The 14,659-nt window shown below is 45.8% G+C and overlaps 2 protein-coding genes across 9 annotated transcripts in view; one reads left to right on the top strand and one right to left on the bottom strand.

The window, feature by feature from the left end:
- LOC106837858 (cytidine monophosphate-N-acetylneuraminic acid hydroxylase) overlaps positions 1–14,659 on the bottom strand; it is a 348,449-nt gene that overhangs the window by 236,560 nt on the left and 97,230 nt on the right. The gene's annotated exons all lie outside the window — the stretch shown is intronic.
- CARMIL1 (capping protein regulator and myosin 1 linker 1) overlaps positions 9,438–14,659 on the top strand; it is a 309,026-nt gene continuing 303,804 nt past the window's right edge. For all 7 annotated transcript variants that reach the window (XM_014851594.3, XM_014851592.3, XM_070515533.1 and 4 more), the window contains exons 1-2: positions 9,438–9,594; positions 14,472–14,569. In XM_014851594.3, coding sequence (XP_014707080.2) covers positions 9,555–9,594; positions 14,472–14,569 — 138 coding nt within the window. In that variant the 5' untranslated portion in view covers positions 9,438–9,554. The remainder of the gene's footprint in view (positions 9,595–14,471; positions 14,570–14,659) is intronic.

Genomic DNA, 14,659 nt, shown 5'->3' with positions numbered 1-14,659 from the left:
GGCAATGTCCAATCCTTGATAGTCCATCATGACCAGAAGCAGAAGTTCCCTCACTATAGATTATTAAGTTTTCTTTTGTTCCCATGCTTGTCTATGTTCATTGCTAGGGTTGGTTTGTTTGGGTCTCAGGCTTCTATGATAGAGGCTTTCCTCCAACATCAGTGTGCTTTGGATGTCCATTTTTAACAGTGAGGCATATCAAAGATGCTCTGAAGCTCTGCATGAATGGACAGGGCTTATCAACTGGTAGGGTTAAATTTGGGGTGGCAGATGGGGAACTGGCCTTTTCATTGGCAAATCCCCATATATTAGTAACCCACAGGTTTTTCTTTTAATGATAGTCAATAACCTAAGAGACGAATTCGCTAATCCTCTGCCTGGGATTATAAGCCTTTCTGCTACACTTTTGAGAACCAAGCAAAGAAAGAGGTTGTGGGGGATTTATATTTAGGAGGTTGATTTTCTCTGAATTTCTCCCTTTCTGTTATGGTATGACTTCTGAGTTTTACTCTCTGCTGTTCCAAGACTCTGTCCTTTTTGATTCAATCTCTCACAAGAGTAAACCTCCAATGTTAGGCAGCTGTTTGGGGGTGAGGGGAGTGGGGGAAGTACAGGTAGTTGACTGGCTGTGTCAGGTACAAAAGGATCAATAAAGTGTCTAACTCTTCCTGTTAAAGACTTTACTAATCCTGGGGCCAGCCAGGTGGTGCAGCAGTTAAGTTTGCATGCTCCATGTTGGTGGCCCAGGGTTTGCCAGTTTGGATCCTGGATATGGACCTACACATTGTTTATCAAGCCATGCTGTGGCAGGTGTCCCAGACATAAAGTAGAGGAAGATGGGCATGGATGTTAGCTCAGGGCCAATCTTCCTTAGCAAAAAAAGAGGAGATTGGTGGTGGATATTAGCTCAGGGCTAATCTGCCTCAAAAAAAAAAAAAGTTTTTACCAATCCTCCTGCTTTTTTTTTTTTTTTTTTTTGTCATTCTCTCATTCTGCACTTCTGCATTCAGACGTAATTGCGTCTCTAGATCCTGAGATTTTTCTCGGGTTCTGCTACAGAAATTAGCTTGCTTTTTATTTCCTTTCTCCCTGCTGGCTTAGAATCTATCCTTCTTTGATCTGTTAAGTCAGTTACCATTCCTTCATTGGTTTCCCTAGGTTCCAAAATGTTGAATTTTCTTATTTGCTACTATCATCCATATTTTTTGTCCTTGTGGTTTTAAGCATGTTTAATATAAATTAATACCCTATTTTAAATAAAAGACTATTTTTTTTTTTGAAAGATTAGCCCTGAGCTAACTGCTGCCAATCCTCCTCTTTTTGCCCAGGAAGACTGGCCCTGAGCTCACATCCATGCCCATCTTCCTCTACTTTATATGTGGGATGCCTACCACAGCATGGCTTGTCAAGCAGTGCCATGTCCACACCCGGGATCTGAACTGGCTGACCCTGGGCCACTAAAGCGGAACGTGCACACTTAACCACTGCGCCACCAGGCTGGCCCCATAAAAGATTATTTTTAATAGACTATTTTTAGATTTACAGAAAAATTGAACAGAAAGTACAGTTTCCATATATCCTCTGTAAAGGAAAAAAACCAGTTTCCCTCCTTCTGTGAGGGGAAAACCCAGTTCTTCCCTGCTGCGTCTTTCTTTCTTGTGAATTTACTTTACTTTTACACAGAACTTTTCACTTCTGACACTTCTGGTCACCAAATATGTGGAGGTCTTTCCCCACACCAAGCAATTCTCTGGGACACCCGCTGGGTGTCCTACAATTTAACTCAGTTCTGACTATCTACCTGGAGATAGCGTCAGATCCCAAAGGTCAGTCCCATAAGACTGTTCCCACCTCACTTCAGACGCTAATTGCAGTTAGTTGATCCCTGGGTTACCCACAACTTTTGTCCTGTTTGGCTACAAATCAGAGGTCTCTGTGACCCCTCCTCAGTTTGGATTAATTTGCTAGAGTGGCTCACAGAACTCAGAGAAACACTTATTTATGTTTACCAGTTTATTAAAGGATATCGTAAAGACTACAGATGAACAGCCAGATGAAGAGACACAGAGGGTGAGGTCTGGGGGCTGTCCTGACTGCAGGAACTTGTGTCCCTGTGGATTTGGGGTGAGTCTCCCTCCTGGTGAGGGTGTGTTCACCCACCAGGGAGCTCTCCGCACCCTATACAGTAGGATTTTATGGAGGCTTCATCACGTAGGCGTGATCAATTACTAACTTCATTTTTAGCCCCTCTCTTGTCTCTGGAGGATGAGGGGTGGAGCCGAAAATTCCAGGCTTCTAGTTATGACTTGTTCTTTCCAGTGACCAGCCCCCATCCAGGAGCCAGCCAGGAGCCCACCCAGAGCCTCCTCATTAGAACAAAAGATGCTCCTAGTGCTCTTATCACTTGGGAATTTAAAAGAGTTTTAGGAGCCCTGTGTCAGCGATGGGGTCGAAAACCAAATATTAGAAGAAGAGGTACTTCTAATGTTCTTATTATTTGGAAAATTACAAGGGTTTTAGGAGTTTTGTGACAGGAATGGCAGGCAGAGACCAATGATATATTTTCTTTGTTTTTCTTTTTTTGAGGAAGATTAGCCCTGAGCTAACTGCTGCCAATTCTCCTCTTTTTGCCCAGGAAGACTGGCCCTGAGCTAACATCCGTGCCCATCTCCCTCTACTTTATATGTGGGACGCCTACCACAGCATGGCTTGACAAGTGGTGCCATGTCCACACCTGGGATCCGAACTGGTGAACCCCGGGCCGCCAAAGTAGAGTGTGCACCTAACTGCTGCGCCACTGGGCCAGCCCTCAATAATATATTTTCTATGATCTCATACCCCCTCGCTTTCCACCCCCCAAAATTTCCCCTATTGTTACCATCTCATAAGTTGACGAGCCAATATTAATACAATATTATCAACAAAACTTCAGAGATGAGATTAGGGACTCCATGCATTTCTTTTTCTTCCACTTTCATTGGGAAGAAGCAGAGTTGCATAAAGGTAAGTATCAAATCCTCTATGTTTACCAGAAAGTCACCTATCTAGCCCCTTGGCTACTGCCCTACCTTTCTGTTCTCCTTCATACTCCCAATTCTGGAGTCATCTGCACTCAGTTTTCCTCTCCTTTCCATCTCCTAATCATTCTGCAATCCATTGCAATTTTTCTTCTTCCCCCATTATCCTACTAAATTTAATCTCTCGACAAAACCAGTATTCTCTTACTGCTAAATTCAAGTATTACATGTTATCCTTATCACATTTGACTTTTTAGCAGCATAGGACACTGTAAGCCTTTCCCCCTTTCTTGAAATACTATTTTTTCATGTCTTCCCAACTTGACATCCTATTTTCCTAACCAGGATTCCATCCTAATCTTCCTAATACTTCTCTGCTGGTTGGTCCTTCACTATCTCTGTAGTAGCCATTTTCAAAGACGCCCCCAGTGATCCCTGCCCTTGGTATTCACATCCTTGTGTAGTCACCTTCCTCATTGACATGGGTTGACCCACTGATCCATGTGACCAGTAAAATATAGCAGAAGTGATGGTGTATTATTCCAAGATTAAGTAATAAAAGGTGCTGCATTTTCTGTCTTGGCTTTTCTCTTGGCATGTCTCATTCTCTCTCTGGCTCTCTCTCTCTCTCTCGGATCACCCGTTCTGGGGAAAGCCAGGTGCTCTTCATGAGGACACTCAAGCAGCCCTGTATGTCCTGAGGGACTGAGGCTTCAGCCAACAACCAGTGAGGAACTGGCACCTGCCAACTCCAAGTGAAGCCCCAGTCGAGCCTTCAGTTGACAGCAGCCCCACCTGACAGCCTGACCCAACCTCATGAGAGACTGGGCCAGAACCACCCAGCCAAGATGCTCCCAAATTCCTGACCCACAGAATCTTTGACATGTTAAATGTTTGTTGTTTTGAGCTGCTGAGTTTTGGGGTAATTTATTACACAATAATAGATAACTTAAACTGTCTCCTTTGCAGCTCCTCTTTGTGTGATGGCCTGGTAATTCTTTACAGTTCCATTCAAATTCTTTCCTCCTCACATTCCACACTTTCCTGGTTAGATCTCACTCACTTCTTGAGAGGGACTTGCTCTTGAATAACCATGTACCTCCCGTTGTCATCTATTCCGATAAGTTAGATTTTCCTACTCAATCCCATAATTTCAAATACCATATACTGATGAATCTTGAGTCTACATGCCAGAACTTCTCCTAAATTTCAGACTTCCATATCCAGCCAGTTAATGAGCATCTCCTCTTGGATGGCCCATAGGCACCTCAAACTCTTCAGATCAAACCTGCACCCCTCATCTTGATTCCCCACATATGTTCTTCTCAGTGCTTGCTTTCCCAGTTGTTGATTACTACCTCCTGCCCATTCACCCACCTAGAACCTGGGCCTCATCTTCTCCTTCTTCTTTCCTTCCCCTATCCACAGCTCTCAGATCAGACCATTCCCTTGCCATTCCCCTGGCTCAGACTACTATGGTTTTTTGCGTCACTTACTGCAACAGCCTCCTAACTTCTCTCTCTGCTTCTAGCAGTCTTGCCTCCCTTCCAGTCTTTTCTATTAATCCAACCAGGTATTCTTTCTAAACAGGAAAATCTGATTGTGACATTGCCTTACTTAAAAATCTCCCAAGAACTCCCCTTTGCTCTTTGGATAAATTCTAACTCTTTTAGTGGTTCAGCAGGTCCTACATGCTATGGTCGGTTTTTTACCTTCTCTTCCCTCCTATCTCCATTGATTAAAACCCACTGAATTGATTTCAGCTTCTCCATGTTTTATCTTGTCTTCTGGCCTGCACATATGCTGTTCCTTCTACCAGGAACTTTTCCGTTCCCTTTCTTTCCTCCTCCCCACCCCCCATTCCCATAATATCCTGTTTTTCCCCACCTCAGCACTTAGGGCAACTGCCTGTTTCTCTCTCTGTGTCTCTGTCTCTGTGTCTCTTCCTGGACTGCTTCATGAAGTTTCCATGAAGCACCTGTATAATTCACCAGTATATCCTCTGGCAAATAGTAAGTGCTCAATTCACATTTGTTGAGTGAATTTATAAAGGCACATCTCCTCCTTTTAGTGTTCTCTCCTCCACCATCTCTCTGAATTTCTAGAGCATTTACTGGACACACCATTTAGCACCTATGTAGAACATTTTGCACTTATTTTATTATTTTCTAAAATTGTTGAATTCAATTAGATTCAACTAATTCACCACCTACTATGTGGCTGGCACTGGACTAGCTACAGAGCAATCAGAGATCACCTTGATCTTCCTCCTAGAGATGGAGCTCCTTGTGGGTGGGTGGGGCCAAGCCCTGGCCATCTTTACACTTTCCATGGAACACAGACCAAGAACCTGGTAAAGTGGTGTAGTAAAATGAACCTTGGCCTGCAAATCTCAATTCTAGGTTCAAGCTTTGACTCTTATGAGCTATGTGACTTTGAGTAAGTCATTCCACAAGTCTGAACTTATTTCCTCATTGTGAAAAAGATATAGCAATTATACTTTCTAACTCAAGGGGTCACTGGGTAGCTCAAACATAAACCCTTATTTCCTCACTTGTCAGAGGTCATCAGCTATTAGATGCACCATTGATTTGATAGCAGATTTTGTATTTGTGTTGGGGGTGGGGTGTGAGAAGCATGCTATTCATTGTCTACACCAGTTATAAAATGCATTCTGATTTCATTAATGTTAAAATGAGAAAAAAATGCTTCTTTGAATCAAGGTGATATGGTATTATTGAAGTGCTTAAGTGTTCTGAATATGGAAAACCACAGAATGACCATGAACTCTGATTATGGCACACTCAAATAAATCTTTTCTGAATTAATGACTGAATTGACTTTCCTCCTTCTTGGTCAGTCATATCTATCAAGGATTTGTTCTGATGATGATGATGATGATGATTGAACATTTCAAATATACATAAAAGTGAGAGTAATGAACTCCCATGTACCCATTGTCCAGTTACAACAAAAACCAATCAAGACCAATCTTGTTTCATCATCCCTATGCAGGCCCCTCACCCTACCCCACAAACACCCCTGGTTGGATTATTTTTTCAAGCAAATCTCATGAAATTTACCTCTCATTGTCTTCTAATCAGAGATAAAGTAATTTTTCCTAGAGGTGTTTGCAAGCTTGGTGTTACATTGCGTACTTCTCCTAAAAGGTCTACATTAACTCAGTTGAGAAACACACACCTCCTTAAGAAGGCCCCTGACCAATGGTGGTTGCTAAGGGTGGGAAGTCAGTCTGCAAATTACTACTTGGGGAATGGAAAGGCTGTTGGTTCCCACATATCTGAATATCTTCCAGTTTTAAAACCAGTTCTCAATGCAGTAGGCAAGATCAGAAACTGACTTGGGTAAGTTTGTGGATTTTTTTGTTAGCTTACTGATTTCTTCTTAAGGTTTTTGTTTGTTTTGTCTCCATGGGTTTAATCATTATATGATATGGTTCTAATGATAGTGTGTTAGATTATTATAGATATCACATATTTTCAGTAGATTTTTTAATTCAGAGAGTATTTTCTTACTGTAATGCAATACAAGATATACTACACAGATATGAACATATGCCTAGGAACTAAAAATAAAAGTCCACGCATAATCTTCCAAAATGATTTTGTTACTCAGTATATGTTAAATTTATCACGACTGTGTTTAACACTTTAAAAGTTCAAGTGCAGTGGGATTCTCTGACAAACCAGCTTTCTCTTCCTTTCTAACAGATTTCAGTTTATCAGTGCTAGTTATAATGCTTCAACACAGGCACGTATAAATATTTACTTAGACGAAGCTATAGCTGATCACATTTATAGTGGCCATCAGTTTCCTGTAGTGGTTTAACCACTCTCCTAATGTGGCCAGGGATGAACTTGAAAGTACAGACATTGGAGGGAGGTACCCTGAGGACAGTGAGGCGCAGTGGAGGGCTGGGCAGACTTCAGATCAAGCACACATTTCAGAATTCGAAACACAGTCTCTAAACTGGCACCATGGTGGTACAGTGGAGGGGATATATACTGCTTGCTGGGCTTTACAGCATTATCAGCAGTGCTCCCTGGAGTTCTCTGCCTGCGATTCTGAAACATATTTGAGTTTTGCACCCACCAGTCAAAGACTTTGGTTTTGGAAATCAGTCAATCATTTTGAGCACGGGGATAGCAGATTCATTTGAATCTACGCCTTCTGAGGTGCAGGAGCCCGCCGGGATCCTGCTGCCGTGAAAAAGACCTGCTGCTTCTACTGAAACCCCAGCTTCCTGTAAAAGATGCCCAGGAGGGCTGAATTACAGGACTGCTGTAGAGCCTTTCCTTTCTTTCCACCACCCCAAGCTACCAGAAAGAAAAAAAAAAAAACTTTTGTCTTTATTTTCACGAGTTACCTCACGGTTTGGACCCTTCAGGGCTATTTCTGAAACTTCATTAGAAGGTACCAGAAAAATCGTCTTTAACACACATAGTTGAATGGAAGACAGTTTTGAGAGTTTCATTTCCATTCATTGCATAAAAAACGTATTTAATGCATAAAGGAAATGTCTAGCTTAAAGAAATCGCCAACTTTTGAGACAAACAGTAAGGAGCCTAAGGTCTAAAGTTTGAAAACGAATCAGTTAACAAATGTTTATTGAATATCTATTTTGCACAAGGGTATTGAGGAGGTTGAAAACTGCGATAAAGTCCTGCCTTCTTCCCATCACCTACAGTCTAGTCGGGCAGACAAACCCAAACCCGGGGAACAATGCAGGAGTTAAATAGTACAACTAGACAAACACACAAGCAATGAAACAAGGCACTGTGGGGTTGGGCTTACAGGAGTGTTTTAGGCAATATATTCTAGAGGTTTTGAATAGAGCGATCACAGTGATCTGAAAAACCCTGGAAAATCTTCACAAAGAAGGTACACATTGGGCTGGAATTGAAAACATAGAGCAGAATCAGATAACCCTAAGGGGAAGGGAAAAGCAAATAGCAAAGAGTCTTGAAGGGAGTCAGGTTGTAAGAGTGGGCAGTGGCAGAGGGTAGAAGGGTGGCAAGGGGTCAGATTAGCAAATGCCTTAATGGTCACGCCTGGCTGAGAGGCTGAAGATTATGCTCGGGGATCCAAGGTCGACAGCAGTGTTTAAAACTAGACTACCAATGCGTGGGATTCCCTTTCCTTTCCTCCCTCTCTTCTTTCTGTCCTTTCAAAATAGACTCTGGCTCGAGAGACATTCCCAGCCGCCAGGGAATAAGGCAGCAATGGAGGCGCTCACAAGTATTCTTGGCCCTGAACTTGTGTCTCTGGGGGTGGAGCCCAGGGAAGTCGGAGGGAGTTGGGCCAGGTAGAATCAGACCTAACAGCAGCCTTATTCCGCCTTTTGTGAATAATACTTAGCTGCCCGAATATACCCTGGGGTTAAAGGAGGTTCCGCCAAGAAGAAAAGGCATTTTCCAGGCGCTCTTACAACTCGAACGTCTCAGATTGCTAACGGCAGCTACAGAGCGCCCGTTTAGCCCCCAAAAAAGTGTCTTCTCGCCATGTGGTTAGTATTTACAGGTTTGTCTAGCTCCTGCTCACTAGAAATGGAAAATTAATAATGCTGATAAAACAACTTGTGACAGGGAGGGCTGCAAAAGGAAAGTGCGTACAGGGATCCCCGAAAGAGCCGGTTTCCGCGCAGACGGGTCTGCAGCATCTGCAGTCCCGCATCCTCGGGCTCCCTCGGCCCGCCGGAAGGTGGGGACAGGGAATCGGGAAGCCCCTGCACAGCCGGCTCTCCGTCGCAGCCAGCAGATGGCTCCCGGGCTCTCGCGCGCGCCCTCGCTCCCTCGCCCCCTCTCCAGACGCAGGTCTTTTGCGGGGAGGGAGGGAGGCTGCGAGGAGGGGCGCCTGCCCGCCGCCGCCGCAGCCCCGCGCCGCAGCCGTGCCGGGTGTGAGCCCCGCGCCGGGGAACGAGCGCCCGGGCGCGGGAGGCCGGCCTGGGACCCGGGCGGAGGCCGGCTCTCGCGAGGTGAGGAGAAGACGCAGCAGGAGGAGAGCAGACGAAGGAGGAGGAGGAGGAGGAGAAGGAGGAGGGCCCGAGCTGCCCCCGCCCCGCCTGAGCCCGGCAGGAGAGCGAGGAAACCCCAGCCCCGCGCCCTGCGCCGCTCTCCCCGCCCTCTCCCCACGCCTTCCGCTTTCACCTAGGGCCGTAGGTGCGGCGCGGAGACGGGCCGGAGCGGCGCCGCCGGGAGCAGCGAGCCGGGAGCAGCACGCGCCGCAGCGCCCCGCGCCCTCGCGAATCCTGCCGGGGCTCCGTTCCGCCGCCGGGAACTGCAAGGAGGCGTCATGTAGCAGCCGCCGCAAACCCAGCTCGTATTTGCAACTCTTTTTTTTTTTTTTTTTTTTTGGTGGGGCGGGGGGCGCGGCAAAATTGTATCTCCGCCCCCGCTTGCTTGCCTACTCCTATTTGCAAGCTGCATCTGCCTCTGAGAAATTGAGGGGTCCGGGGGCTGGCGGGGGGCCGTCAATCAGAGTTGGACCTGCAATCCCCCCCGCACCTAGAGAGCAACCATGACCGAGGAGAGCTCCGAGGTTCCCAGGGAGTTGATAGGTAAGAGTCGCGCGGTTGTTGATTTCCTTCTGCCTCTGCGTACTCCTCACCTCCACCTCCCTTCCCACCTCTGCCTTCTCGCAGGTCCCGCGAACTCTCGGCTCCCCTTAGGTCGGAGGGGTGTTGGGCAGGGGCGCTCGGGGCCACCGGGAAGTTTGCTCCCATTTGACCGCCTGAAAAGCCAAGTCCAGAGAGGGCTGGCGTGGGGAGGGATCGGGAGCCCGGGAGCGGACTCCGCTGGGTCGGCTGGGAGTCCGGGGCGCCTCCTCCCGCCACGACTCGGGGGTCGAGGTTGGTAGAAGCAGGGGGCAGGCTGCCTCGGTCTTGGGAGTTCTGGAAGCTAGGAGGAACCTTTACAGCGCCCAGCCCAGTGCCTTAAACTCAGGAAACTCCGAGACAGCCCAGCGCAAGGACGGCTGGCGGGAGCACGGTAGGTCGTTTCGGGCACGTGCCAGGCACCCCCTCCCCGAATATCCCGCAGGAGGTACCCCTCTGACGTACAGACTAGGGGGATGGGGTTGCTAGTCTGGTGTAATGAGTGAGTCTGGCAAGGCGTGGCTTCGCTTAGCGAGCTGGGAGCGAAAGGGTTACAGGACTGACGCAAACTGGGGCCAGGAAATCCAGGGTTAATGATACAAATCTTATTTTAATAATAATTAACCTGCAGATTCTTTGGCCCCCCTCCGCCCACCCTCGCCCGTCTCTTAGGGAACCCTATGTGTGCTACCCTATGCAAGGTGACCCATTGTTTGAGTCCCTTGGGGGGGGGGCTGGATTTTACGTCTGGAGGTTTAAGTTAATTATGTGGAGGGTTAAAATGGCAGCACTAAAATGAGATGGAGGGAGAGTGTTCTGAAAACCCAGCGTTTAAGCTTGTGTGTGTGTGTGTGTGCGTGCAGCATGCTGTATCGCGACAAGGTATGTGTGTATCGCGACAAGGTATGTGTGTCCGTGCGCGCGCATGTTTTGAGCCCCATTGACCTATATTCCTGGCTGTACCATCCTTGGCACACTACCCAACCTACAGCTCAGAAAGATGCTGTTTAATGAGTGCTGACCACAGGAGGAAGTTCTAACCGCTCGTTCATCTGCACTTGAGGAATTTGCCCCTCTGTGCTCCTTTTAGCCATAGTACTTTGGAGAAGTTCGTGTGTGCTCTACCGTTACTGACTGCTAACTCAGCGGATAAAACTTGACGTAAAGAAGCTCTCGCTGGTTTGTATGGAAACTTCTGCTTTTCTTGAATTTTAAAAAACCGCAACACCTAACTCTTTATCTAAATATGGGGTATGAAGTTACCCGCCTTGTCTCCCCATCATACTCCAGCCTCCTCCCTCTCTCCAAGCCTGTGGAATCCCCTCCCGAGATAAAACATTAGCTGCCTTTGCTGGAGTGAGTGGTCCATCCTGCTCTGGGAGGCTGAGATCTGTCTAACACTCTACCTCGAAGAGAAATCTCAGAGTTCCGAGAAAGAGTTTAGGGGAGGATTTGCCTTGCTGGCCAGAGGTTAAGGATACCTAATGAGGATGGCAGATTTTTAAATTAGTTGTTTTTGAGCCTGGTGATGAGAAATTTAGGTAATTGAATCCAAGAGAAAGGGTCGTGAAGGACAGGGTGGGGATAAGGTACCTGGTTTATATCAATGGTTCTCGAAATAAATACTTGGGTATATTGTAAATGTTGAATTTAACCCTTATCTACAAATGGAATTTTTGTGTTTATTGAGCCTTGCCCATCTCATATCTTTCAACCAAGTGACACAGGCTTTTGTGATATGCCCAGTAGGATTTTTCTGGGCCTATAAGTGGTCTAATTAGGCTGGGCTGGGGCAAATTCCTGCACCTGCCTTTCCTGTGCTAATTTCAAGTGCTCCCAAGAGTTTCTTGCTCTCATCAATTCAAAATGGCAGCCATGTGAAAACCACAGTATATTCCCTTAAACTAATTCTCCAAGGCATTTAAGAAACGTACTGTGTATCTTTCTGATTATGAAAGTAATACAAGCTTTTAATAAAAGAATTTAAATGCAGGGAAGACTATTGGTCACGTATATTACTGCTCCCAGATATCTACTTTTAATCTTCTGGTATATAACTTTCCAGTCTCTTTCCATGTGTATATAGTCTAACGTCATTTCAGATGCTCATTTCCCACACTACTTTTTTGGGGGAGGGACGAGTAGCTTGTACTTGTTTTGAGTTCTGATAAGATAGGAGCTACATAGAGAACTCCCAGTGAAGTGAGCTCTCCCGCATACCCCCCTCCTCCCAAACATCCCACCTCATTCCTGTTCCCTGAACGAGCTGTGCTTTCTCACTTTTCCATGCCCTTCTCTAGGCTGGCAATGCCCTTTCCTCCCCTTCTTCACTCTTCTTATCTAACTTGGTGGTTGTCAGCTTTTGTGGTGGGTTTCCAATAAGAATAATTTGATCCACCCCTTAGTAAACATATCTATTTATTTGTTAAGCTGCATGCATCATTTAGTGTGTATAATCTAGAACATAAACTAAAACACACATTGCACATAGAAGTAAAAATTCTCTTATTTTCTTCCTGTACCTCCATGGATTGTATTGTACACTGTGCTTTGGAAACCTGTGGTCTATTTCCTGTTCTTTCCAGATTCAGCTCAGGAATCCCCTCCTCCCTGAAGCCTTCATGTAGCTGCTCATCCATAATCTCATGGTAGTGAGTGCAGATTCACTTAATGGCATTCGTCCATCTCCTTCACTAGATTGTAAGCTCCTGGGAAAGACAAGGGCCATCTCTATCCTAGCACCTCCTGGATTGCTTGGCACCCAGGAGATACTCCTGTGTACATATGTTTATTGAATATATGAATGAACCCAAATGATTATCATGCAGAATACAGAGCTATGGGAGTATAGAGGAGGTTGCTATATTTTGAAGGCTAAGTCGAATGTAACCAGGAGAATACCAGGGAAAGGGCATCCCAGGAAAGAGAATAATATAAACAAAACCCTGAGGGTGAGGGAGATGGAGATGATAGGGATGATTGGATCTTTAGGTGTGTGCTGAGAAGTTAAGCTGAAAAAATGGGAAAGACCTTGAATGGCATGCTGCAAGGTTTGGGTTCATCCAAAAATGACTGTGACTCAGCCCAAGAATGACATAATCAGACCTGTGGTTCTGGGAGGGTCACTTTGGTTGTGGAGGGGCCGGGGGCTGATAGTTTGGATCATGGACTTAGTCTTGGTGAGAGATTCTGAGGCCCTGCATGCAGGGTCAAACCCAGGGGTCAGGAGCTGTTTTGGGAAGTTGTTCTAGGAAAGTAGGTGACTGCTCCCTATCTGAGAGAAAGGAATTAGAGGTAAGCAAGGTTTCTAGCTTTGGTAGTGACCAGAAGGGAAGATCATAGGTTTGATTTGGGACCTGTTCAGTTTGGGGTGCCAAAAGGAAGGAAGACCCAGGAAGACCTTCCTGCCACTACGAAATTTTCAAGTCTTGCCTTCTGTCTTGTTTTTTTTTTTTTTTGGAGGAAGATTTGCCCTGAGCTAACTGCGGCCAATCTTTCTCTTTTTGCCAAGGAAGCCTGGCTCTGAGCTAACATCTGTGTCCATTTCCTCTACTTTATATGTGGGACGTCTACCACAGCATGGCCTGTCAAATGGTGCCATGTCTGCACCTGTGATCTGAACTGGCGAACCCCGGGCCACTGAAACGGAACATGCGCACTTAACCACTGCGGCACCTGGCTGGCCCTTGCCTTCTCTCTTGATTCCTCCTTTTCCATTGCCTTTGACTGCTCTTTGCGGTGTTGTGCTGTGATTATTTTCGAAGGAGAAATGGCCAGGAGCACCCTTCCCTGGCTAAGTTGTTTGGTCTAGTTCTGGTTCTTTGCCGTATTTCCCAACCTTCATGTTAAGGCGCTCATTGAAAATGGTATTGTATGGCCCTGTGATAAACACAGAGGCTGCTGGGCACCAGAGGCAACCAGGTAACGAAGGGAGTTTATGAATTCTGATTTTTTTTTTTTTGAGGAAGATTAGCCCTGAGCTAACATCTGCCAATCCTCCTCTTTTTGCTGAGGAAGACTGGCCCTGAGCTAGCATCCATGCCCATTTTCCTCTACTTTATATGTGGGACACCTGCCACAGCATGGCTTGCCAAGTGGTGCCATGTCCATACCCAGGATCCGAACCGGCGAACCTGGACTGCTGAAGCGGAACGTGCACAATTAACCGCTGCGCCACTGGGCCGGCCCCCATATGAATTCTTATTGTGCTTATGGTCTGCATGCAATATGGTGCTCCACGATACTGCCTGCATTGCGCATTCTTTCGTGTGTGCATCCTGTTTGCCCAGCAAGATGATGTCATGCCTTGCATGGGCCGGTATTATGTCATATGCTTTTATTTATTTATTATTATTTTTTAAGTATGCTTTTTGGTGAGGAAGATTGACCCTGAGCTAACTAACATCTGTTACCAATTTTCCCCTTTTTTCCCCTCCCCAAAGCCCCAGTACATAGTAGTGTATCCTAGATGTAAGTCCTTCTAGTTCTTCTATGTGGGATGCCACCACAGCATGGCTTGATAAGAGGTGTGTAGGTCCATGCCCAGGATCCAAACCTGCGAACCCTGGGCCATCAAAGCAGAGCACGCAAAATTAACCACCACACCACCAGGCCGGCCCCTGTCATATGACTTTATCTTGGTCTCAGTGTCTGAGCACAGAGTAGAAGACACAAAGTAGGCATTTGTTAAATACTTGGTCACTGATATCCATCAGGCTTGTTAAAATAAACAAACAAAAGACAATAAAAACAACCAAAAATATTCCTTCAAATGCCCTTTTCTCCCCAATGCTTTTTCCTTACTAAGAAAAGAATATAATGAAACTATTCCCTTCTTTCAGAGAGCATAAAGGATGTTATTGGCAGAAAGATAAAAATTGCAGTGAAGAAGAAAGTAAAGTTGGAAGTTAAGGGAGACAAAGTTGAAAACAAAGTCCTGGTAAGTATTATCGTTTTTTAAACAAAATGTTTGGAAGTGAAAGTGTTTCTCTCCTCTGTTGTTTCGATTGCTTAATTTTCATTCAGCACA

The sequence above is a fragment of the Equus asinus genome, chromosome 8 (assembly GCF_041296235.1).
Source record: "Equus asinus isolate D_3611 breed Donkey chromosome 8, EquAss-T2T_v2, whole genome shotgun sequence".
Lineage (NCBI taxonomy): Eukaryota > Metazoa > Chordata > Mammalia > Perissodactyla > Equidae > Equus > Equus asinus.
The sequence above is the reverse complement of the archived record's forward strand: the minus strand, read 5'-3'. Positions and strand labels throughout refer to the sequence as shown.